We start from the raw sequence: 22,342 nt of genomic DNA, 5'->3' as shown, positions 1-22,342 counted from the left end.
AGCGTGCCCAGAGGAGGCCGCTGGCTGCTTCCCAGGGACCTCACAGGGTGGCGCTTCCCTTGGCGCGTTCCCCAGCCTCTGCCCCCCCCCCGCCCAGCTGTGGGAGCTCAGAAGCCTGACTTTGCCTGCTCTCCGGGAAGGGGAAGGGGCCCATCCGTCGGGAGAACACTCCCGTTAGCTCGGATGAGGAGACCGGACTCTGAACCGCACGGGGAACGAACTGCCTGAGGAACGGCACTGCTGGTGGCGTCCGACCTGCACTGCGCCCCCTGGAGGCCGTGCAGCCTGGGAGGCAGGTTGTGATAGGAGAGTCTCCCGGGGAAACCTAGAATCATCCCTGAAACTGGGGGAACCGCTGGAATATTTAACGGCGCCGGGCTCTCCCTCGGAGGGACGCGGCGGGTGCAGACGGGCCGCGTCCCTGGTTCGGGCAGCACCTCCAGGCAGGTTTGTTTGAGCCCTGCCGGCCAAGCCCCAGGTCCTGAGCGGCCGCCTCCATGCCCGAGGCCAGCGCACAGCAGCACTGGGGCTCAGCGCCCTCACCAGGCGGGACCCCACCCCGATGACTCAGGGACCCCCAGGATGGCCGTCGACCGCAGGCCTGGCTGTGGTCTTCACCGTCTTGTGCTGCCCCTCGAGTATAGAGTTGCTGCCGGGCCACCACGCACCCCATCTGCTGCCTCCCTCCTGCCCTTGAATTTGAGGGGGCGGTTAGGAATATACTCTCTCCAATGAAACCTGAGCCCCAGTGAAGACGTTTGTCACCGCCGGGGCACGGCGGTTATGAGACCACGTGCTATCTCCACCAGCTTCACCGGGATGCAGAGGAGGCCCCAGGGTGGGTGCAGTGACAAGAGTGACAAGGACACTGGGCGGCCACAGGGGAGAAAGCTGCTCGCCCAGGGGAGCGCCTGCGTCAGCCAGGTGTGTGCAGGATACAGAAAGGTGTCTGGGTTAGACTGCTGAAACACGGGGGTCCATGTGCCACGGCAGCCAGCGTTACCCGAAAAAACGAGGGGTTCTACTCTGGGCCTACCTCTGGGAGGTTCCAGCCATCACCCATGGAGTGTCCACTGGCCTGAGACTTCGGGTGCTCATTCAGCCACCACCTCTGGGGCCACTCCTAACAGCAGCCGGCGGTGAGCCCTGTGCACCCCTTCTATTTTCCCCAGTTCTAACGAGATCGGTTCCCTGCACCCTCCTCCCGGACAGGAGCTGCTGGTACTCGCGGGTCCCAAGGCCCCACAGGCAGCGATTGTGAGAGGATGGAGATAGGAACACATGAACCAACAACAAGCGGCTGGAATGCTCTTGCAGCCTGGAACAGCAGTTTAAGTGCATACACACACACACACACACACACACACACAGAGGGAAAGAGAGAGAGAGAAACAAAGTCACAAAAGTGGCTGAAGACAAACCCTGGGCTGCACAGCGGGAGCAGCAGACGTGAACCGGATCGGACGGGGATGCACAGGGACTGCGTCCACCTTCCAGGCCAACTGCAGTCCGTTAGCAGCGACAGCCTGGGGTGCTGCATTAAGAAGGATTCTGAGGTCACCTTCCAGCGCAGAAGGGAAGTGATGGATGACCAACGTCTTCCCTGGGGAATGGGTGAGGGGGTGACAGCACATGCCGGGAACGGCCACACCTACGCTAAGGGCTGGGGCTGCGGTGGCAGAGGGACCCGTATTTGTCAAGCCGATGGCCTGAGGTTAACTGTTGTTAATTCTGAAATGAGCACCTATTATGGAGCAGCTGGTTTGCATGAACATGTTCAGTTAGTCTTCACGGCTGTCCTAGCTCTCACCCCTACTTGACCCGAAAAGGAAACGATGCTCAGAGAGAGCAGGGGACTCACCCAAGATCACGCAGCTCAAGACAGGCAGAGCCCGGGTCCAGACCAGGGCGGCCTGGCTCCGGCATCTGTGCGTTTCACCTCCACCATCATCGCGGGGAGCACCTCTGGGTGAGGCGGGGGTCTGGGCTGCGAGGAGCCACGCAGGTCGGTCGTGCAGCCTGGCTGCTGCCCGCTGACACACGAGAGCACTGGGGGTGGGTGGGGGGTGGGGGCCATGCTTCCCGGGCAGCTCAGACGGAAGTCGTGTAACACTGGGCAGCCTGGCTTCATTTCCACCGGCGCCCTTGAACAACAGCACCCCGAGTTCTGGCCATCCCTCTGCGCTGTCGCCCACCCCGTGTCTGTGCTGAGCTGTCCTCTCTGCTGGGTCCCACCCACCCACACACACACACCTTACACCACAGCAGCAACCGCGATGGTGAACGTGGCACCACCCTGACGTCTCCTGGCACAGAGAGCTTGCCGTGGCCGGGCAGCTGGCGACCTGCATCCCACACGTGACATTCTCTTAGGACCCGTCCCTCCCGCCCTTCGTCCCCTTCTGGATTTTGTTCCTGGGTTCCGGGGAACAATGCGCCAGCTCCAGAGACAGATAAAGGCTGCGGGCAGCTCTAATCCCCAAACCACTCGGTTCGTTCCATTGCCCCTGGTCTTGCACTGACGGGAGAGGACCCCACCCCCACCCCCACTCCCACCCCCACCCCCACCCCGGCTCCATTTACACTGCCTTCTCCCCACTCCTCCCCAGGAGCCGATGTGCTCAGTGTTGTCAACCTCACAGGACACACAAAGAAACTGAGGTTCACCTAGCAACTTCCCTAACAGCCAATGAGAAACAGGACAGGGTGGGGGTGTAAATCGGAGACCATTCGGTTTTCAAATCTTATTCCTTGTTCAACAGAATGGCATGTTGCCTACAGGCCATTGCATCTTTCTTAACAAACCCACCGACAATGTGCGACCCATTCAGGGGACCCCCGCCACCCCGCCATCGGACAGGTGCACAGTTCCAGGACCTGGGGACTCACACCACACGTGTCCCACCAAAGACAGGCACGAGCGAAGGCCGGGGTCTGGCATTATTTACCGCTTATTACATTACTCTCTCTACCATCGAGTGAGAATAAATGCTACCGACGTTCAGAACTACCTCCATGTATTGGGCCCCGACTCGGTGCCAGCCCCTGAAAGCCACCAGGCCCTACCATGTCAGCGTGTGATCACTCCCTTCCCGCCGCAAACAGGGGCCCTGTGGGTGCCTCTCGCTTGCCCAGGGTAGTAGTGGGTGGGCCGTGGAGGCACGGAACCTGAGGCCCCTTCTGTGCTCTCTCCCAGGATGGGGAACCGGGGGTGGGGGGTGGGGAGGAGGGACTTACTGCCTGAAGAACAGAAGACTGCCTCCAGGGGCGGGGCCTGCCTCTCCTGCCTGCTGCACAGAGGGCAGGCTCTGAGGAGGGAGGCCCCCCCACGGCCCCGCAAGCAGCCGGTGGGAGGTGTCTTCTCCCCTGTTCTCTGTGCCCGGCCAGCACAGAACCGGGGCGGAACGCCGAACTCTGGTGAGTTCGCACAACAGCACTGTCGGTTTCCTTCTGGAGCTTGTCCTGTCACCCCACAAATACCATTGAAATCTGACTGTGGCCACGCCTGGCACTGCGGCGTGCTGGGGGTGCCAGCGTCAAGAAGGCAGCTGGGTAAAATGGTTTCTGAACGCAGCCGCCACGGGTAAGAGGAGAACTCTAGAGGGTGAGCTGATTTGTCTTGTTCTTCCTTCCCCACCGCAGACAAATCCACCCGGGGGAATTCAGATTCTAGGGGTCGGAAACCCTTCCTCGCAGCCTGGCCGGGGAAGACAGATTGGACAAAGGGCTCAAGTCCACCGCCACCGCCACCGCGACCACCAACGTCACTATCGCCAACACCACCAGTGCCAGCCTCACCCCTCCTGTCACCACCGTCACCGCCACCCTACGGTCACCGCCATCCCCACCATGATAACCACGTCACCACTAACATCACCGGGCCTCCACAGCACTGTTACCACCGTGGACACCACTACTATGGTCACCGTTGCCACCGCTTCCACCATTGTCAACATCATCCCTACGACGGTCATCACCACCGATGCCACCTACCCCCCGTCACCATCACCATGGCTGCTGCCGCCGCCAGCACCATCTTCCTCCCCACCTTCATCCCTGAGCTCCACACCATGCCCATGGAAATCACTCCTGCCATTATGGTCGTTATCAGCTACACGTTGCTACCCACGCTCACACGTTGCTTTCGTTTACCCAACACTTCCAGCGGCGTTATCTCACTTAATCCTGGCAACAATCCAGGGAGTGGCTGGCACGATGATTGTTGCTGTTTAAGAGAGGAAGAAACTGATGTGCGGAGAGGGGTTGAACAATCGGCTTCAACACACAGCTCTGAAAGCTGAGCTAGGACTGGCCTTTGATACTTCACACCTTTCTCTCTCCCTCCAGCAATTCTGAGCTGCTATGCAACAGCCTCCAAGGTGCTATGTTTTGCACTAAACCCACACTCGTGGGTTTTCAGACCCTGTGGATGTGCTGTGGGGGCGGGGGGCTCCAAGCTGCGCCCAAGTCTCCTTGCTGCATTCATCTTAATCGGGGAACCCCACGTGCTCGTGCGTCTCTGGGAGACGTCACGCCAAGGCACCGAGTAGCAACCACGTGCCTGAGCTGTGCCGGGCTCCTCGGAGGAGCTCAGGGGAGCAGGAGGAAAGGCCCCGGTCTCTGGGGTCCATGTGTCTGACTGGTGTGTCAGGGCCGGTGCACAGGGAGAGACCGTGGGGCGACTCCAGGCAGTGGACCGCTAAACCACGCCCCACACACCGCGAGTGCCCCGGGAGGGGAGGGGGCGCAAGGGGTGTGGGCTGCCGGGGTCCCCGGGAGACTTCTGAGGAGACAGAGCAGGGGTGAAAGGGGACAGACCTGGTCCCGGTTCCTCCTCCCTTTCCTCGCCCTGGCTCTCCCCCACGTCCCTGGGGCCCTCTGCCACCTTCCCGAGTGCGGGCGGCCTGACTGGTCTCCGCCCCCACTCCGCCCCCCCTCATTTCTAACGGCTGCCTTTCCACTGACACCCTCCAGTCACCAAAGGGTGAAACGGCACTGCTGTTTCTCTTTTTATCCCTTCTCCTTCCTTGCTATCTACTTCTTGCTGGCTGCTCGGGCCGCTCCTTCTGCCCGGAGCGCCCCTGACCTGCACTCCTGCTTGGGCCCAGCCCAGCTGTGTCCTCAGATTCCGATGCTGCCGCCTCCCTCAGGCAGAGATGCTCTGTCCCTGCCCTGAGCATCCTGTCCCCCCCCCCCCCCACAGTGTGGCACAATCTGCAGCTCAGGACAGTGAGGTGCCGGACACAGCCCAGCCTGGTGGCTAAGCCTGCAGGCCCTGGCGTCAAACCCTCCGGGTTCGAACCCCGGCACAGTGTCCTACACAACTGGCCCCTCCAGCAGCTTCTTCCTTAGGGCATCCAGACAAGAGCCTGGCTTGGCTGCAGCATGAGCTACGCGACGTGGAGTGTGGCCATTCTGGACGGCCAGGAAGAATCAGAGATGCAAGGGAGGGGGCACAAGAGGGGGGGGTGGGCGGATGTAACGGGAAGTGGGGAGTGACAGGGTGCCCCGACAAGGTCAGGACAGAATCCAATACTCCATCTCTAGGCCCAGGTCTTCCCGCCCCTCCTTGGTTAGCACGCACTCTGGGAGCGCATCAAACAACAGGGAGCCTCTGTCAGTCAGGGCTGGCGTGAATCCCGGTTCTCCCGCCGGCCACGTGGGGGGCCTTGGGCAGGTCGCTTCCTCCCCAGCTCCAGTTTCCTGGCCTGGAGAATGGGGGGAGGGGGGTGAAAGCTCACTTCTCGCGGTATGAGATCTCACCCCTAGATGGGGGCAATCATTGCACCGACCCCATAGGTCATTATGAGGATTCAATGAATGTATCAGAAGCACTCAGGATAGCACTTGGCACAAAGTGCCATACAGGGTGGCAAAAATAGGTTTGCGGTTGCGTGCATGGAAAATAAAACGATAATGAATCAACAATAGTACAAGACTGAACTCGGTGCTCTGCATACTCACAGCTGGGAGCCAGCTGCACTGCCCTGTACAACTGTCCTTTCTTCTGACTGTGCTTTTTTTCCTATTACGCTAAGATCTTTAAAAATATGTCGTGATTGTTGTTCTGTTTGCCGACACCTTGCACACAGCCTGGCGCACAGTAGGTGTTCAACACGCCTACTTGGAAAAACCCGTGTTTTTCTTTTTCCTGGCCGGTTCCAACTCTGACGTGGAAATGCCCCGAAAGGCACATTCAAGAGATGGCCAAAGCACCGCCCAAGGAGAAGCATCAAAAATCATGAAAAAAAAAAAACCCCACCCCAATGTGTTGTGGAAGTACATTTTTAAAAAACCCAGCAAAGTAGTCATCATGGCAAAACTCCAGATTTCGACAGACGTCTTGGACTCGCTTCACTGTTTCTGTTTTGAATCGTCTGAGCAGCAGCGGGTGGGGCTGTGGGGGTGAAGGCTCCACCGTGCAGCCTCAGGGCCTTTGGTGCCCGGAGTCCCAACCAGGGTGGTGCTGGCCCCACCCAGAGTGAAGGAGGACGGGAAGGACGGGTGGGCGCCCCCAGCTGCCCCTGCCCCCGGGGCTGTGTGAGCAGGGAAGCCTCTCTAAGAGGTCCCTGCTGAGTGTGCAATGTGATCACTGGGCCCGGCCACACGTGAGGGCCTCTACACTGACTCCCAGTGAGCTGGGTGCTGCGGGGCCTTGGGGACCCTCCCCTGGCAGCCACCAGAGGCCTCCTCCCCCTCTGGACCCAGGGCCGGTGTGAGTGAGGGGCTGGTGGTGCCAGGAGGAGGCCCCTGGCGGCTGTCAGGTCTGTGTCCCGAGAGCTTGGCAGCTAGCAGCAGTGGAGCGGCCTGGTCTTGGGGACCGGACGCCTGCTGGTCCTGACCTGCCCTCCGGCTGGAGGAGGGGGCCGTGAGGTGGGGGCCCTGGGATCAGCCATGCTTCAACCCTTGCTCTTTAATCTCTAGGCACTCAAAGCACCTCCCTGAGCCTCAGCTCCCCAGTTGGCCGAGTGAGAATGACAATGCGGCCGGCCCAGGGCCCCTGGAAAAACGGGAGGAGGCGAAGTCGGTAGGTGGCAGGGTGCGGGAGGTGGAAGGCTCTCAGACACCGGAACCCCTTCTCCTCCGGCAACGCTCCCCTCTCTCCCCGACTTCTATCCTCCAGTCGAGCCCCGGGCCCAGCTCCCTGCTCAGGGCAGGGCACTATCTACAGTAATCAGAAGGACTGTTCGTTTTCCTACAAAGAGGGTCTCCGAGGCCCCGTGGAAAGGCATTGACTTTCATGCTTCCCGAGCTCCCTTTGTCCGCTAGACTCCCACTAACTTCTGTCAGCTCTCCCGGCTTCAAGTTCCCCACACAGAAAGGCTCTGCACATGAACCGGGCCGCCAGCCTGCTCTGCCTTTCTGAGCACCGCCAGCGGGGTCCCCTGTGGAGAGAGGTCTCTGGTCCACCCCGCACCCTGTCCTGGTCTGTGGTCTTAGAAGCAACTTAGATGAAGGCCCAGAAAGCCTACTTGTTACACCTTCAGAACTCGGAGGGGTAAGGGGATGGCTGCAGAATCAGGAGTCAGGGTTTCCTACATAAATTAAAATGTAACAGGCATACGTAGTCCTGTTCTTCTGGTTTTAAAAAAGAAAAAAGGGAAGGGAGGAAGGAAGAAAGGAAGGAAACAAAGGAAAGGAAGGCAGGAAGGGAGGAAGGGAGGGAAGGGAAGGGAAGGGAAGGGACAGAACATGTCAATTGCAGAAATGCTAGTCCAGAGAAATCTGACTTTGCAGCAATTCATATGACGACCAGCGGGGCTGGGGAAGCTTGGGGTTCAGACCCCAGGTCTGACACTCAGGCTGTGTGACTGGACGAACCGCTCGCCTTCTCTGGACTGTTTCGTTATCTGTAAGACGAAACTTGAACCAGAAGCCTTCAAAAGTCCCTCCCAGCTTGATATAGAATCTTATACAAATATATATATCTCTTATAACAATATACACATGCAGGCAGCTGGAGACTGCATTTTCAACCAGCCCCAGGCGAGGCCAAGGCCGCGGGTCTCAGGATCACACCTCGAGCAACACGGCTCCAGAGGGTAAAAACTCACCTCTGTGGCATTCTCGCCATGATCCGACCGCTGTATCTTACGTGCACTATTGCATTTAATCCTCATGACAGCCTTGGAGGAACTCACTACCAACGTCCTATCTTCTGGCTGTGGAAAGGAAGGCTCGCAGAGGCTCGGTGGCCCGCCTGAGGTCCCACAGCCAACGCCATGCAGAGTTTGTTTTCACATCTGGGTCTAAGGGTACCTGCCCACATCCGCCACCGCACATGCATCTGTGTGATACAGATTTAGGCTGGCATGTGGCTAAGGATGAAGGGAACTCATGAGAGAGCAGGAGGCAGATGCGCCAGCAGGTTCCTGGGTTTGTTTCCTTCCCAGTGATGACACCTCATCGGCCGCCTGGCCCCTCCCCGCCCCTCTGGGCCACGGGAAAACATTGACCAAATCCGGTGGCTGAGTCCCAAGGCTGGAGGCTCTAACCCACGTGGAGATAGTTCAGCGCTCGACCCTCCCCTGACAGGCAACGACGGCTGTAACGAAGGGAGGAAAATTTGGTTCCCATGAATGAGCGGAGCAGAAGATAGATGTTTAATCATATTAATGAGTTTGCTAATTGGCCTTCTGCCCTCAATCACTTCATACCCGGGCCCTTGCAGTGTCAGATAAAGTGGAAACAGACCCGGGGCTGCTTGGAGGTGGGGCCAGAAGCCCCTTCCTTGCTCAAGGCCCGCAGTTGGCTGGGGGGTCCGGCGGCAAAGGAGGAGCTTCCGTCTGTCCCTGAAGGCCTTCTCCCCAGCCTCCGCGCGCCCTGTTTCGGCTGCTCCTCCTCCAGGCCGGGCTGGGGCGGGTGGCAGGGGGCAGGTGTGGTGTGCAACTGCCCAGGTCCTGGGCTCAGCCGGAAGCAGGCACTGCTCCCCACGAGCTGTGCGACCCTGGCTGAGGCTGCTTCTTAGAGCCTCAGTGTCCTCATCTGCAGAGTGGGAACTGGAGCGGGGTCTGTCCCCCGGGGCCAGGAAGGGGTTGACACAGGAGAAGGGCAGAGCCAGGTGCCTGGCACGGAGAAGCAGCCCGATCGGTGTCAACTGTCGTCGTCGTTATTGGTATTAGTGTTATTATCACTGTTATTGGACGATGACCCACATGTTCCTGCCCCACCGATGGGAATGTCTTCTGTCGTCTGAAGCTGTCGGCGCCCCCTAGGAGTCACCAGAGAAGCTGCTCAGGGTCCTGGTGGCTCTGGGTCTGAGAGAGAGGGGATCGGAGGCCACAGTTCGAAGGACAGAGATTGGGAGGGACTGCAAGAAGCGCCGTACAGATGGGGCAACGGAGGAGAAAGGGACCTGCCCCTGGATGGACAAGAGGCTGCAGCGAAGCCAGTGCGACCCCGAGCTGCTAAAACCATCTCACCGTGAGTGAGATGCGCTCACTCCCTCCTTGAGCCCTCCCACGGCCCCATGAGGGAGACACTGTCATTGTCCCCACTTTACAGAGGAGGAGACTGAGGTTCAGAGGGAGGTGCAGCTAAGTCACAGAGCCAGAGTGGGGATCCAAGCCTCTTCCTTTAACTAAAGGGGTTGTAGCTGTTGCGCAGTCCTGGTCCTAGGTCCCTGATGGAATGTGGTTCCATTCATTCCCCCCACTGCCCGCCCCAGGGGGCCTTCCGTTACAATGAATCCAAAGCCCTGCTCCCGTGGCCCGTGCACAGCCAGCTAGCACATCCCAGCTGACCACGACAACTCCCTGAAGGTGACCTATTTAAGATGCTACCGGGAGAGAGGCGAAGCATTTACAGATAAGTCAAGTTCCTCTGAAGGTTCCGGAACTCTCAGGTCGAGTGTGACACTCCCTCTCCCTGACCCTCTCCCTGTCTCTCTCTCCGAAGCACTGCTCCCTCTCTGCCCGATGAAGGGGGAGGGGCTTCAGCTCCAGGGTCATCGCAGAATTGGGCGGTGCCTCTCCCCGCCCACAGACCCGGACTTCCCTGCGCCGCCGCATTCCTGCACTGCTCTGGGCCGCCCGTGGACCCCACCCCGGGCCGGTCACCCTTACTTCCGCCGACACAGACGACACCCTCAAATCTGGGCCCAGGGTCAGGCCGTGCAGAGGCCCTGCAGTAAGACCCAGTCTCTCAGAGCCAGTCAGAGAGAGAACCGGGTGAACCCACAAACACGCCACGTGCAAGACTGGAGCGGGAGGGGGGTGGCGCGAGGGGGTTCCGCCAACAGGAGTGGGGGGCAGGGGTGTGTGTGTGGGGGGGATACTAAATGAGCTCTTGAAGGATGTGCAGGAGTTCCCCGGGCGAATACAGAGGGAGAGGTGGAGGGAGCGTGGGGTGGCCGGAGTGGACCTTGAGCGGAGATCACATCGGGGAACCCGGTGCAAGGACTTGGAAGGGGCGGCTTAGTGAGCAGATGGAGGGGCGGGCAGACACACAGGCTCTGCATCCCACCCCGACAAGGTGCACCTGACCCTGGAATGCCAGGTGGCCTTTCGGAGTCAGTCCTCACTGTAGTTTGTTTTTTAAGAAGATTTTATGTATTTATTTTTAGAGAGGGGGAGGGAGGAAGAAAAGGAGAGAAATCTCAATGTGTGGTTGCCTCTCACACGCCCCCTACTGGGGACCTGGCCCACAACCCGGGCATGTGCCCTGACTGGGAATCGAACCAGCAACCCTTTGGTTTGCAGGCCAGTGCTCAATCCACTGAGCCACACCAGCCAGGTCACTTTAGTTTTTTTTTAATGACTCCACTAAAGAGTGAAAGCTTAGAGACCCTTTCCCATCTTCCCACCTTCCCCCAGAGACACTCCGTGTCTGCTGGTATTCAACACGTCAGCAGGATTCTTCTTGACTGAATCTATAATTTCCAGCTTTCTAAGAAGTACCTGCTGGATGTAAGTTCACAATGAGCTGTACCGGGGCTTCCTCTACGCCCGACTCCTTCCCCGTCTCCTGGTTGTGGGGCGGGGCGGGGAGCAGAGGGGCTTGTGGCCAAGATTTGGGAGCATGACCACTAATGCTCTCCAAGCAAACACAAGTCTTTTACTGCAGCCTGTCGAGGACTTCACTCCTTGTTAAATTATGCACACAGTCACTCATTCATACACTCTTCCCCCATCACTCCTGCCATCACACACTTCACACGACGTTTATTGATCTCCCCATTCACTCCATCACTCACTTTTCCACGCCCTTGCTCCCTCGTGCACGTACAGAGCATTCGCCGAGCAAAGCCCTCTGGGTATGCACACAGGCCTGAGTCTCTCGGTGGCTTTCCAGGCGCTGGGAGGAGGACCTGCACTGGTTTTAGGCAGCAGCCTCTTCACTTCCGTCTCTGCCTCCCCCGCCTCCCGCTTCCCCTTCGCCTGGAGCTCCCCTGAATTTCTTCTGGGACTGAGAGGCCAGCACTGTGCCGGGCCCTGGGCGTGGGCTACTTTTGTGACCGTCGTGGGGTGTGGGGGGGGGTGGCTGGGGACTAGGCGCCCTGGTATCAGCATTCCCCGGCTGAACGGTAAACAGACTCAGAACATTTCGGAGACAAAGCCAATTCAAAGCCAGCCGACCAGAGAACAGAATTCTTTCCAGGCAGACGGCGGGTAACTGGAATTCCAGGGGGGTACTAACTTTTCCTGCAGGGTCTGCAATTAAAGGAAAAAAAAAACAGAGAGCAGCCAACCATCCCATTATTCATAATTCCTCCCAGAAAAGATGTATTGAGTGCCTACTGCATGCAAGGTGCCGAGCCGCGGGCTGTGAATGACGATTCAGACAAGCCCACCCCCCCCCCCCCCCCCGCCCCAAGCAGCCGACACTCTGGGGTGAAACGAGGATTAAAACCACCGTCCGTTGCACCAGCACAACTCACAGCAGGACTTGAGAGTCAGGAGAAATACGTCCTGAAAGATTTAGGCATTTAGATGGAAGGAGTCACTTTTCTCTGGGGCCTGGGGAAGCCTTCCAGAATGTGGAAACAGCTGAGTGAAGTCTTGGAATGCGGGCAGAATTTTAACTGTTGGAAAGGGAGGTGGGGGTGGGGAAGGGATGAAATGGAGTGAAAGGGGTGGACGGGGACGCAGCAGCAGACAACGCTGGAGGCGAGGTGCCTCCGCAAACCAGTACGCCTCTTTCGCACAGAAGGAAAGCCACATTTCCGAGGGGAGGTGGCCTGCCCCGTGTCACCGGAGGCCGGGACCCTGTCACAGCAGGGCAATGGCTTCTCTCCGCTTCGCTGCCTCTTGCTGGCCTCCCAGATCGCTCCTAGCTGAACGTGCTGCCCCACCAACAGGCCCCAAAGCCAGCCTCGCCGGGCGCCCCCTGGTCTAGGGGCCAGGGGACCGGTCCCGCATTTGTCTCTAACTGGCCGTGTGGCCTTAGAAAGGCATTTAATAGCCGTGGGATTTTGTTTGCTTGTCTATTCGATGAGCATTCTGGAGATCCCACGCTCTGCCCTCCCAGAAGGTACTGAATGCTTCATTCAGTCGTGGGGGATGGCCCAGCCCCCGCTGCCACGTGGGGCTATTTCCCAGGGAGGGGTCTTCCTAGTGATGTTCTCCCTTAATGATCTTGCCCCCCCCACCACAGACCCAGCTGCCACAGCTGCACTTCCTCCTCTGGGGACTCTGACACCCCAACCCTTCCCACTAGCCCACCCGAGCCCAGAGCACCGTCCTTGGTGTGCCAAGCACATGCAAAACTACTGGAGTCGGAAATTCTGCCTGGGACTAGGGTGCAGAGGCTGCGTCCCCCAAAGCAGGGCTTTCACCGCCTTCATGGAAGGCAGAGACCCCAAATGCAGACAGAGAACATGCCGGAATGCCCTTCTTCGGTGATGTGGCTCTCCGCTTACTTCGGGTTTCTGCTGCCTTCAGGACGCTCTCCCTGAATGCCCAGGGTGGGCAGGCGCACCCCTCTCCCAGCACTAATCACATACAGCTTTTGCTCCACTTGAAAAACGTACGAGTGTTACAAAATCCTGTTTTCAAAACATGCAGGGTATTTATGGAGCAGGCCGGAATGTGTTCAGGGCCAGCAGCAGTAGCAGAAGTCGGGAGGGGCTGCGGCAACGGGGTTCGGGGTCCTGGTCACCTCGGCAGGGCTGGACGGGCACTCCAGGAACGAGCTTCCCGGACACCCAGAGGCACTGACCACTTGCAGGATGGCCTCACTCCAGGCATTTGGAAGCCCCACACGGGAGAGCCATGAATTCCACAGCGGCTAAAATTTGCTGACCACTTATTATGTAGCAGAGCTTGGCCTAGGAACTGGCTTGTGTTGTCATCCTTGAAATCCACACACCACGCCGCTACCAGACGGTGACTACTACCGTCCCTGTTTTACGGTGGAGGAAAATGAGCCTTCGTCAGACGGCTAGGAAGTGACAGAGCCTGGATTTGAACCCCCCGGGGGACCGACCACTGAGAGGCACATCTCTTCCACTCTCTCCGACTGCATCGCATTAGATCTGAGCCCGCTGTCTCAGCCATCACAGCTGCAGCTCTGGCGAGAGCATCAGCAATAAAACCCCGCAGATCTGAGGCCTGGGTGAAAAACCTGAGGAAATGCCTGATGTCACTACCTCCTTCCATAAAGGGGAAACTGAGGTCCCCAAGGGAGGGGGACTCTCGTCTCCCGGCCAGTCTCCAAGCCGCCTGCCTCTCTGCAGGAAGGGTCTTCGGCACATTAGTTTTCCAGAGGGCGAGACGGGAAAGTCGGCCTCTGCTACTACAGGGCAAATGCCCGGGAGCTCATGGCCGGCCGGGCAGCAGGGCTTTGCGCGGCGGGGGCGGGCCGCTCGGGGCTCCAGCGGCTTGCGAGAGCTGAATGTGAGCGCACCCACAGATGAAGCCCCCGGCACTGTGTCCGGCACACAGTAGGAGCTCAGTGCATGCCGGGGCCCTCTGTCCTCTTTCTTAGAATCCCGGGAGGGAGAAGCAAAGAGCCTTGGCCCCTGGGAAGCCTGCGGGGATGCAGTCGGGGTACCGTGCAGTTTTGTGTGGGAGAAGAGAATGCTAGAACAGCCACGTCTGAGCTCTAAGTCTTTGCCCAGCTCCATATCCATCATCCGTTTGATCTTCACATCCGCTCAGCAAGCCCTTCTGGGCCCCTGGTGGCTGCAGCCAGCGGTCTGTGAGGGCCCTCCCTCCCTCCCCTGCCCCACACCCCCGGTCTCCTGCCTGGCGGTAGTCTTCTCATTCAATTTGTGGATAAGAAAACTGAGGCTTCGAGAAGAGGTGAAGGGACTTGTGTGAGGTGACAGAGGGGGGGGGACTCACACCCAGACTCTGCAACCTACGGAGCTGCCTCCCCAAAGTGCCACAGGCATAGAAAATGATTCAAAACACCTGAGATCCTTGTCCCCACGGTCCGCTGGCCTGTGAGATGCGTGGGAGTCAGATAGACAGGTGATGAGAGGGGGGATGGAGATTCGGGGCTGAACCTCGCCCCCAGTCGAGCAGTATCGGGGGTGTTCTGAGTATCAGTCAAGGCCAAGGCTCGCGGACCTGTTGGTCCTGCCTAGGACGGCTGAGAGGGCAGCCAGGCCCTTCCCTGCCGGGAGGACGTGCGGTTCGGCCGGACAAATGGGCCGAAGCCTCTTCCTTGTTCTAGACTGTGGACCCCAGCCCCGCTTCGTCCCCGACGACCTTTCCCCAGAGACCTCAGCCCTCAGGGGGCAGCCGGCCTGATGTTTCCGGGGGCTAGGCCACATGCCTGGACCCAGCGAGCACAGGCCACTGGCGGGGAGGGGCTCTGTGAGGCGGACTCCCCTAACACATCCAGCGAGACCAACAGAAGCCCTAAGAGAAGCCTCTTGGGGTGCACCCTGGGGTGCGCTATTATCCTAACACACCTGATCACTAGCATAAGGGGCGAAGGGCCTTGCCTGAGGCCATGGAGGGAGGGATTCACGCCAGAACCTGGGCTTCCACTGTCGAACTTGAACTTGTCAGTGTCAGGTTACTGAAACCCCCCTGACCACCCACGACAGGAGTTGAGCGAGACAGAACACCAAACCGAAACCACCATTGTCTTCTTCCTAACGGTATCCGGTCTCTGTCTGCCAACCACCAACTTCCTAACTGCTGGATGGATGCGAGGCCGGCCCAGTCCCCGCTGGCACAACACACGTCTGTCCCAACTTCACCCGGACCCGCCTGACGACGGCCCCGCTGGGGACAGAGAGCGTGTCTCGGCTGGGGAAGGCAGCTGTGGCCCAGGGGCCGGGCAGGAGGGGCTCCGGGACATGGTGCTTTCTAGTCCTCGGTGGACGCTCAGCTTCCCGCCACACCCTGGCAGTGCCGCGGCTCCCAGCGGCTCCCAGGGCACGGCAGCACCCCCGTGCGATGCCCTGACTGCTAAAGACTCCCTGAGGCACCAGGATGCGAGCCCCGGTGGGGGGGGGGGGGGCAGCACCTGGCAGCGGCTGATTCCTTTTGGCTTGCAGAGGGTTTCCGGGGCGGGCGGGCTGAGCGCCCTCCCCTAGCGACGGGCTCCCAGGTCTGCAGCGGCATCGCAGCCGGAGGAGTGGGGAGTGTGTGAGCACCCTCGCTGGGTGCCCGGAGTCACACAGTCACCTGCCGGCGTGGGAAGGGGAAGAGCCTCCCGACACTTTACCCCAACCCTCAACCACCCAGTCCTCCCCTCCGACCGTGCATCTGCCCCTTCCTGCTGCTCCCAGGGGTTTCCCCAGGAGGAGGGTCCTGGTGCCCATCACCCAGGAAGCAGGCGCCCGCCCCCCACTCTGGCGCCCTCCTCTGTGCCTTCACGGCTGTTCACACCAATTCTCCCGCCGGCTTCTTACTCCTCTGGATGCAGGAGCGTGGACCTGCTCCCAATGGAGGGGGGCGTCTGGGCCAAGGGAGTCGGGTGGCAGACCCCAGCTCCGCGTTGAGCACCCCCAAACCCAGCCAGGGGAACAAAAGGAAGAAGGAGGCATCTTACCTTTCGAGGGTCGCCTTTGTTTGGTTTGCAGAGAAGAGAAGGTGCCCATGACGGCCCCCATGGCAGCCGAGACTGGAGTTGGGACCCCGGGCCCTGGCCCTCCCCTCCCCTGGAAAGAGATCAGTGTGGACCCTCCACTCCGAACTGGAGGGGGAACAGAGCGCCCAGCAGCCCGCTTGCAGCTTGGTATTCAGCGAGCGTGGGGCCGGCTCTGGGGAGCCCTTTCTTTTCGTCTTCAGCCCTGCACATGCACTGACTCACAGGGCCAGCGGCTCCCCGAGAGCCCTCGGACCCCGGCCTGGCTGCTTCCTTCGCCAAGGGCCGGCGACAGTGCCTGGGAGCCTGCCTGGAGCTGGACACGGGGCGGACGCCCGCCCGCCCGGCCGGCCGAGGCTACGGAGCCAGCGCTGTGTGCGGTGCGGGAGCCTCGCTCCGCCCGCCCCTCCTGCCGCCGCACGCTCGGCTCCCCTCCCGGCGCTCCGGCTGGGTCTCCGGGGGCCGAGTACCAATCATGAATGAACAGAGCCGGGACCGCGCGGAGCAGAGCCGCGCGCCGCCTGCCCGCCTGCCCGCCTGCCCGCCCGCCCGCTGCCCGCCCGCTGGCGGCAAGCCTGAGCCACGCAGAGAGCACCCGGTGGGTGGGTAACCTCAGGGGGGCGGGGCGGGGCGGGGCCGGGCCGCCAGGGGCTCCAGCGGGGCGCCAGGGACCCGCTGCTGCCCACGCCCCTTCACGCCGGGTGGGAGGAGTGTGCAGACTCCCAGAGGCTGCGCTCCAGGCCCGGCCCAAGCACCTGGCTCACGGGTGGGATTCAGGGGGCAGCCGATTGCTTCTGGGATCAATGTGTACGCGCTGCATTATTTTACTCGACTGCAAGGGAAACCTTACTTCATTCGCTGCCTGGATTCACAGGGCGGAAGGGAAAAGTGTGCCCCGCCAGGGAGGGGTGAAAAACCTACATCCGACTGGGCTGTGGTGGAGGAGGGGCCCTCCCGCCCCTCCAAGGCCAGGGCCACCTTCCAGTGACAGAGAGCTGGGGACAGCAGAAGAGTCCTGCACCCCTCTGGGCCCTTGCTTTCTCTTCTTGCTGTTTCTTTCGTGCCTCGCTCCCTCCTCCACTCTCCTCCCCCCACCCAGACTGATCAGCGTCAGCTTTGGGGCAGACTTGGGGTTCGTGCTGAATTTAGGAAGCAGTCTGCCTGCTGTGGGTCCTCACTCCACATCGCACAGACCAGAACCCCAGTTTCAGCTTCTGGTGCAAAGGGGCAAAGTTGGGGTCCACTCCTGTGGGTTCTCCTCAGCCCCCTGAGATGCTGGAATGCAAGGCTCACTTCCTGGCAGCCTGAGGAGCAGCCACCCCTCCCCCAAATGGGAGCTGCCTGGGTCCTCACTATACACCGAGTCTGCAGCTCACGGGGTCCTGCCACATGTGGCCTTAGAATTGCACACACATGGTCACAGGGTCCCGCCAGCCCACGCAGGCGCTGCTGCGGTGCACACAGACTCACACACCCACAATACACCCACGGGCGCATCCACAGGGCCCCACATGAGCCGCAGGCGCCCAGGCCCGGAGGTGCACCCAGAGTCAGCGCAAAAGGCAGCCCAGTCACCCATGCATGCAGGCTCACAGCCGCACAGGCACGAAGTCACTCCCCAAGGGTGCAGCGACCCTCAGGGGCTGCCTCCCCTCATCCAGCCCACTAGCTGCCCTTTCAGGGGCACCAGTGTCCTGCGACTTGGAGAAGGACCTGAGTGACTTTCTCTGCCTATGAGGCACGTAACGCTTCCTCAAGTCCAAGAGCGTCCTGTTTCGTGTACGAGGGAACCGCAAACATCCACCCCTTTTGGTGGCACCGCCCATTGCTGTGTGACCCACGTGACCCCCACGTGACCCCCGCCCTGCGAGTTAGGCAGATGAAGTCTAATCATCACTGTAGAGAGAAACTGAGGCTAAGGCATTTGCCCGAAGTGACCCAGGCAAATGCGGGACTAGGATTTGGAGTCCCAGGCTCTGCCACCACCTCCTGCTGGCAGATGAGGATGTAGGGGCCATGGAGTCCCTGGGAGAGCACCTCTGGGTGCCACCAGAGTGAAAAAAAGCTTCAGCTCTCCTAACTGCCAGCACTCCGCTGCCTGATCCAGGAGGCCTGCAATTCTGGATGACAGAAGGTTGGAAGGGGCCGGCCCCCGCCTCCCTCTGCCCACCCCTGCGGGGGAAGAAGGGAGGGGTGCGGCCGAGGCCACAGGTCACTTGAGAGGACCCATGAGGATGGCCAGGAGTCAAGGGACAGAGAAGGCGTCTTCGCTGGGGCGAGGGTGGTGCCGCCCAGCCGTCTCAGATCACCGGAGGGAGCGCCACGCCCCTCCACCCTCGGGCCCCCATCATCTCCACGCTGCCTGGAGCCCACCCTCGGGAGTCTGGAAAAGGCTCAGATGCCGCTCTCTCTCATCCCGTCCTCCCCAGCGCCCTCCGAGGCAGGTGCAGACGAATGCTCCTCTTCACAGAGCAGAGAGAGCCGGGGGCCTCCGGAAGTCCACCGCTGGCGGCCTCCGAGCAGCGGGAGGGAGTAAAGCGAAGCCACCAAGAGAAGGTCCGAACTGCTTACACACACACTGAGAGGCCTTCGGCGGCCTGGCTCCGTCTACCCGTCCCCTGCTCCCTGGCGCTCTCCTGGGGGTTCCGGCCACACAGACCTTCGCTCTGCCCAGATGTGCCTCGGGGCCTTTGTGCCTGCTGGACCCTCCGCCTTGAATGTCCCTCAGCCTTTTCCATCGGGCGACCTGCTGCTCATCCTTGAAGATGTGCTTCGGGTGTCATTTCCTTCAGAAATCCCTCTGACCCCCTAGTTTGTGTCCGCCTTGGGGTTCCTGCAGAAGGAGGGGCTCCCCCGCATCAGAGCACACCTTGCCCCTTTCCTTGTCTGTCCGTCCCTCTGCATGGTGCGTCCCCAAAGAGCAGGGACCGTTGCTGATCTAGCTCTACGCTGTCTGCTTAACCCCTGGTTTCCGACAGGGGCACAGTCAGTCAGTGCTGAACGAACCAACGAATGAATGAATGAATGAATGGATTTTCTTTGCTCAGTGACCCAGTTGGCGAGTGAAAACTGACGATGACCAGATCACCCTTGCCCTTCTGAGGAAGAAGCGCATTCTCCCAAGTGAAGATGTATTCATTCAACAAACATTCATTCACTCATACACCAACCACGTACCAAATATTCACACACACGATAGCTCATTTGTTCCCGACGATGCCCTGGGTGGCAGGTGTCCTCTACAGATGAACAGGCACGTGCTACGTAGGACGCAGCACCCATCACCTGCGGGATGTGCATGAAGAAAGCACCCAAGGAGGAATGCACATTAAGCGTGAAGGACAAGAGAGAAGAAGACAGCAGGCCCACTCCCTGTCTCTTGGGGGCTTGTGACAGAGCAGAGAACCGAGTGCGGAGACAGGGAGCCTCCCCCCAGTCACCTGGCTGCAGGGGCCACGTGACCCGCCGCCCCCAGCACGGCGTACTCGCTGACGCAACCTTGCCAGCCCCGTTCCACCTGGGCTTCCATGGCCGTGGCTCCTCCTAATCCAGTAGGTGGGGGAGCTCACACTCGGTCCCCAGCTCATCCACTCGGAGACTGAACGTTTGTGTCCCCCACCGCCCCCCAACTTGCAGGTTGAGGCCCTACCCCCGGTGTGGCTATGGTTGGAGAAGGGGCCTCTGAAAAAGTAATTAAGGTTCAATGAGGTTGTGAGGGTGGGGACTAGTGTCCTTAATGTTCCTGTAAGGACAGATACCAGAGAGGCGCCCCTGGTCCCCCACACATGACGAGGACAGGCCTGGCAAGCACACAGGAGGAAGGAGGGGTAGCCGTCTGCAACCCGGGGGCAGAGCCCTCACCAGACACCAACCTGGACACTTGCAGTGCCCAGAACCGTGGGAAAATACACGTCTGTCATTGAAGCCTGCGGCATTTTGGACCAGCACCCGAGCAGGCTGATACACACCCCCAGCACCTGCCCATGCCCTGGGGAGTCACGGGAGGCAAGGCCCTCCCTTCCCTCTATCATGAGCACCCCCCTGTAGGAGCCCTTAGGGCCCCCCGGGGAGGCTGTGCAGGGAGGCAGGGCTGAGGCGGTCAGGGACCCGCAGGGATCCCGTTCCAGCACGCACGTGCTGCTCTGTGATTATGCAACGCGCAGCTGCGTTGGTCCCTCAGTCTCTCCTCCTGCCTCTCGGCTCCCTCCGGCGCGTTTCCTCCCACCCTTGTGAGCCAGGGAAGGTCTCCGTGTGTCCCCTGACACTCGGAGGAAGCAGTGTCAGATTAAGGGCCTGGGTCTGGGGGGGGGTGGGGGCTGAATCTGGGTTCAAATCCCAATTTTGCCCCTTCATAGCTGTGTGACTTGGGGTCTGCTGAGTACCCTTTCTAAGCCCCAGCCTCACTTTCGGTGGATGGCGGTGTCACTGTGAGCAGTGGCCAGGTGATGCCTCTGAGGCCCTCGGCAGGTGCCTGGCATGCGGCGTGGCCGGGCACGGAGGGGGCTGCCACTGTCGCCGGTGCTGCGGGCCAGGCACCGTGCCGGGCAGAGCGGTGTGAACGTGAGCGAGCCGCAGCCTCCCCTTGGCTCCCGGCTCCGCTCTTCGTCTGTTTCATGGGGAAGCTGTTCTCAGGGTCCCCGTCTGGTGTGAAGAGACTCAGATTAGCTAAGGAAGAGGATGTGGCTGGCACCCGATTGTGTGCGATTCAGCACTGTGCTGGCTGCTGCCTCGTGCCGTTTCCCACATGGTCCACACGCACGAGTCTGGCTCCTCCTCAAACAGACTCGGAGCGTTTAGAAAGCAAAGCAGGCACCCCCCACGCACACACACCCCACACCCTGTACCCCCCAACCTCGGCTCCACCTGGCCCCAGTTTTCCTCGGTGCTCCGCAAACCCTCACGCTGAGACCCTTTAGGGCAGGGGAAAGGCCACCCCCGCTCAGCCCTGGGACCAGTCGAGTCCCACCTCTCTTACTAAACGCACACCTGGGCCAGGGCAGCGGCCTCTGGGAGCAGAGAGCAGGACCCCTTCAGAGGGCGGTGGGCGGGGCAAAGGAAAGGCAAGGGCTTCGTCTCTTTGGACAGCTCTCTGCAAGCGCCCGCCATCACTGGTTGCCTGGGGCTCACCTGGTTACTCATGCCTTCATTCAACACAATCTTTGTGAAGCACCATCTACCTGCCAGGCACTGTTCGAAGTATGTGGACCCGTAATGAGCCACGAGAGCTGGTGGTGTAGGACTAAAGACAATCACCCCCCCCCCCATGACAAATGACAAACCGCCATCAGGCTGGACAGAAAGAAGGGGAGGGGGCGTGTGGGGGAGACGCTCAGAGAAACCCAGTGGGATAACCTTTGCAAATTACGGAGTTACAAAGTGACGTTGATCGCACACAGGTCCTCAGAGTGGGGGGGGGGGTACAGTTTCCAAGTCAGGGAGATCAGGCTTCAGATGCACGGGGTGGAGGGGGGTCGTGACCTTGAGCAAGCTATTTGACCTTTGAAAGCCTCGCTTTCCACACGCAGAAGAATCCCACGGATGTTGTTTGTAGGGTGAGGCTGAAGATTCGAGTGATCACAAACATGCCGGGGCAGGGTCTCCCCAGTGACACAGTCTCCCAACTTAGAAAACTCTAACCCTAATGCCTCGGTTTCCCCTTCGGGTCTCCTTTGCAAGCACCTCTTCCCCACTGCCGCCCCGGGAGGAGAAAAGACCCCGGGACAGGACAGGGGCTTGGAAGTGCCTGTCCTGAGCCAGAGCCTCATGCATCCAGCACGCTCTCCTCTGGCCAGGCTGGCCGTGCCCCTCCAGGGAGCAGGGCTAGTGCAGGCCACAGGGAGTGCATCACGCAGGGGAAGCCGGGACACAGGCTCTGCCTTTCAGGCCCCGCCGGCCGCACTGCCCGAGGGTCCCCCCTTCATGCTCCAGCGCTGGCACAGTCTCCCCGCGCGGGGCTGAGAGATGTTCAGACAGTGCGGCCACCCAGACGTGGCGGCAAGGCCCTTCCGAGTCACCAAGACCCGGGAGAGGGAGGACGTTGCAGAGCATCTCGGATTTCGTTCTCTGAGGCCACGCTCTGTGCCGGGAGGCCAGAGCAGTCCTGGGTGCCGGCAGCAGGCCGGGCATGAGGCAAGTACTTCGAGCGATTGATTGACAGCCCCCTGGGAGTGGATGGGAGGATGGATGGGCAGAGGAAGGGCAGAGAAATGAATGGATTCCAATATGCCCGAACAAGCATTCCAGCACCTGATGAAACCTGTGAACCGCCTCCTCCAAAAGAACCATGCGTGCGTGCACACACACTCACGCTCTCCACACACTTCCACGGTGTTCGCCATGTTCCCCCTGGGGCACG

At 60.3% G+C, this 22,342-nt stretch overlaps 1 protein-coding gene across 2 annotated transcripts in view; it reads right to left on the bottom strand.

Annotated features, from left to right (window-relative positions):
• KCNIP1 (potassium voltage-gated channel interacting protein 1) overlaps positions 1-22,342 on the bottom strand; it is a 238,002-nt gene that overhangs the window by 143,003 nt on the left and 72,657 nt on the right. Inside the window, exon 1 of one of the 2 annotated variants that reach the window (XM_028528011.2) lies at positions 15,952-16,489. The exons of the other annotated variant lie outside the window; for it this stretch is intronic. Coding sequence (XP_028383812.1) covers positions 15,952-16,012 — 61 coding nt within the window. The 5' untranslated portion in view covers positions 16,013-16,489. Of the gene's footprint in view, positions 1-15,951; positions 16,490-22,342 lie in introns of those variants that run through there. 2 annotated transcript variants of the gene reach the window in all.

This window comes from Phyllostomus discolor, chromosome 13 (assembly GCF_004126475.2).
Source record: "Phyllostomus discolor isolate MPI-MPIP mPhyDis1 chromosome 13, mPhyDis1.pri.v3, whole genome shotgun sequence".
Classification (NCBI taxonomy): Eukaryota; Metazoa; Chordata; class Mammalia; order Chiroptera; family Phyllostomidae; genus Phyllostomus; species Phyllostomus discolor.
The sequence above is the reverse complement of the archived record's forward strand: the minus strand, read 5'-3'. Positions and strand labels throughout refer to the sequence as shown.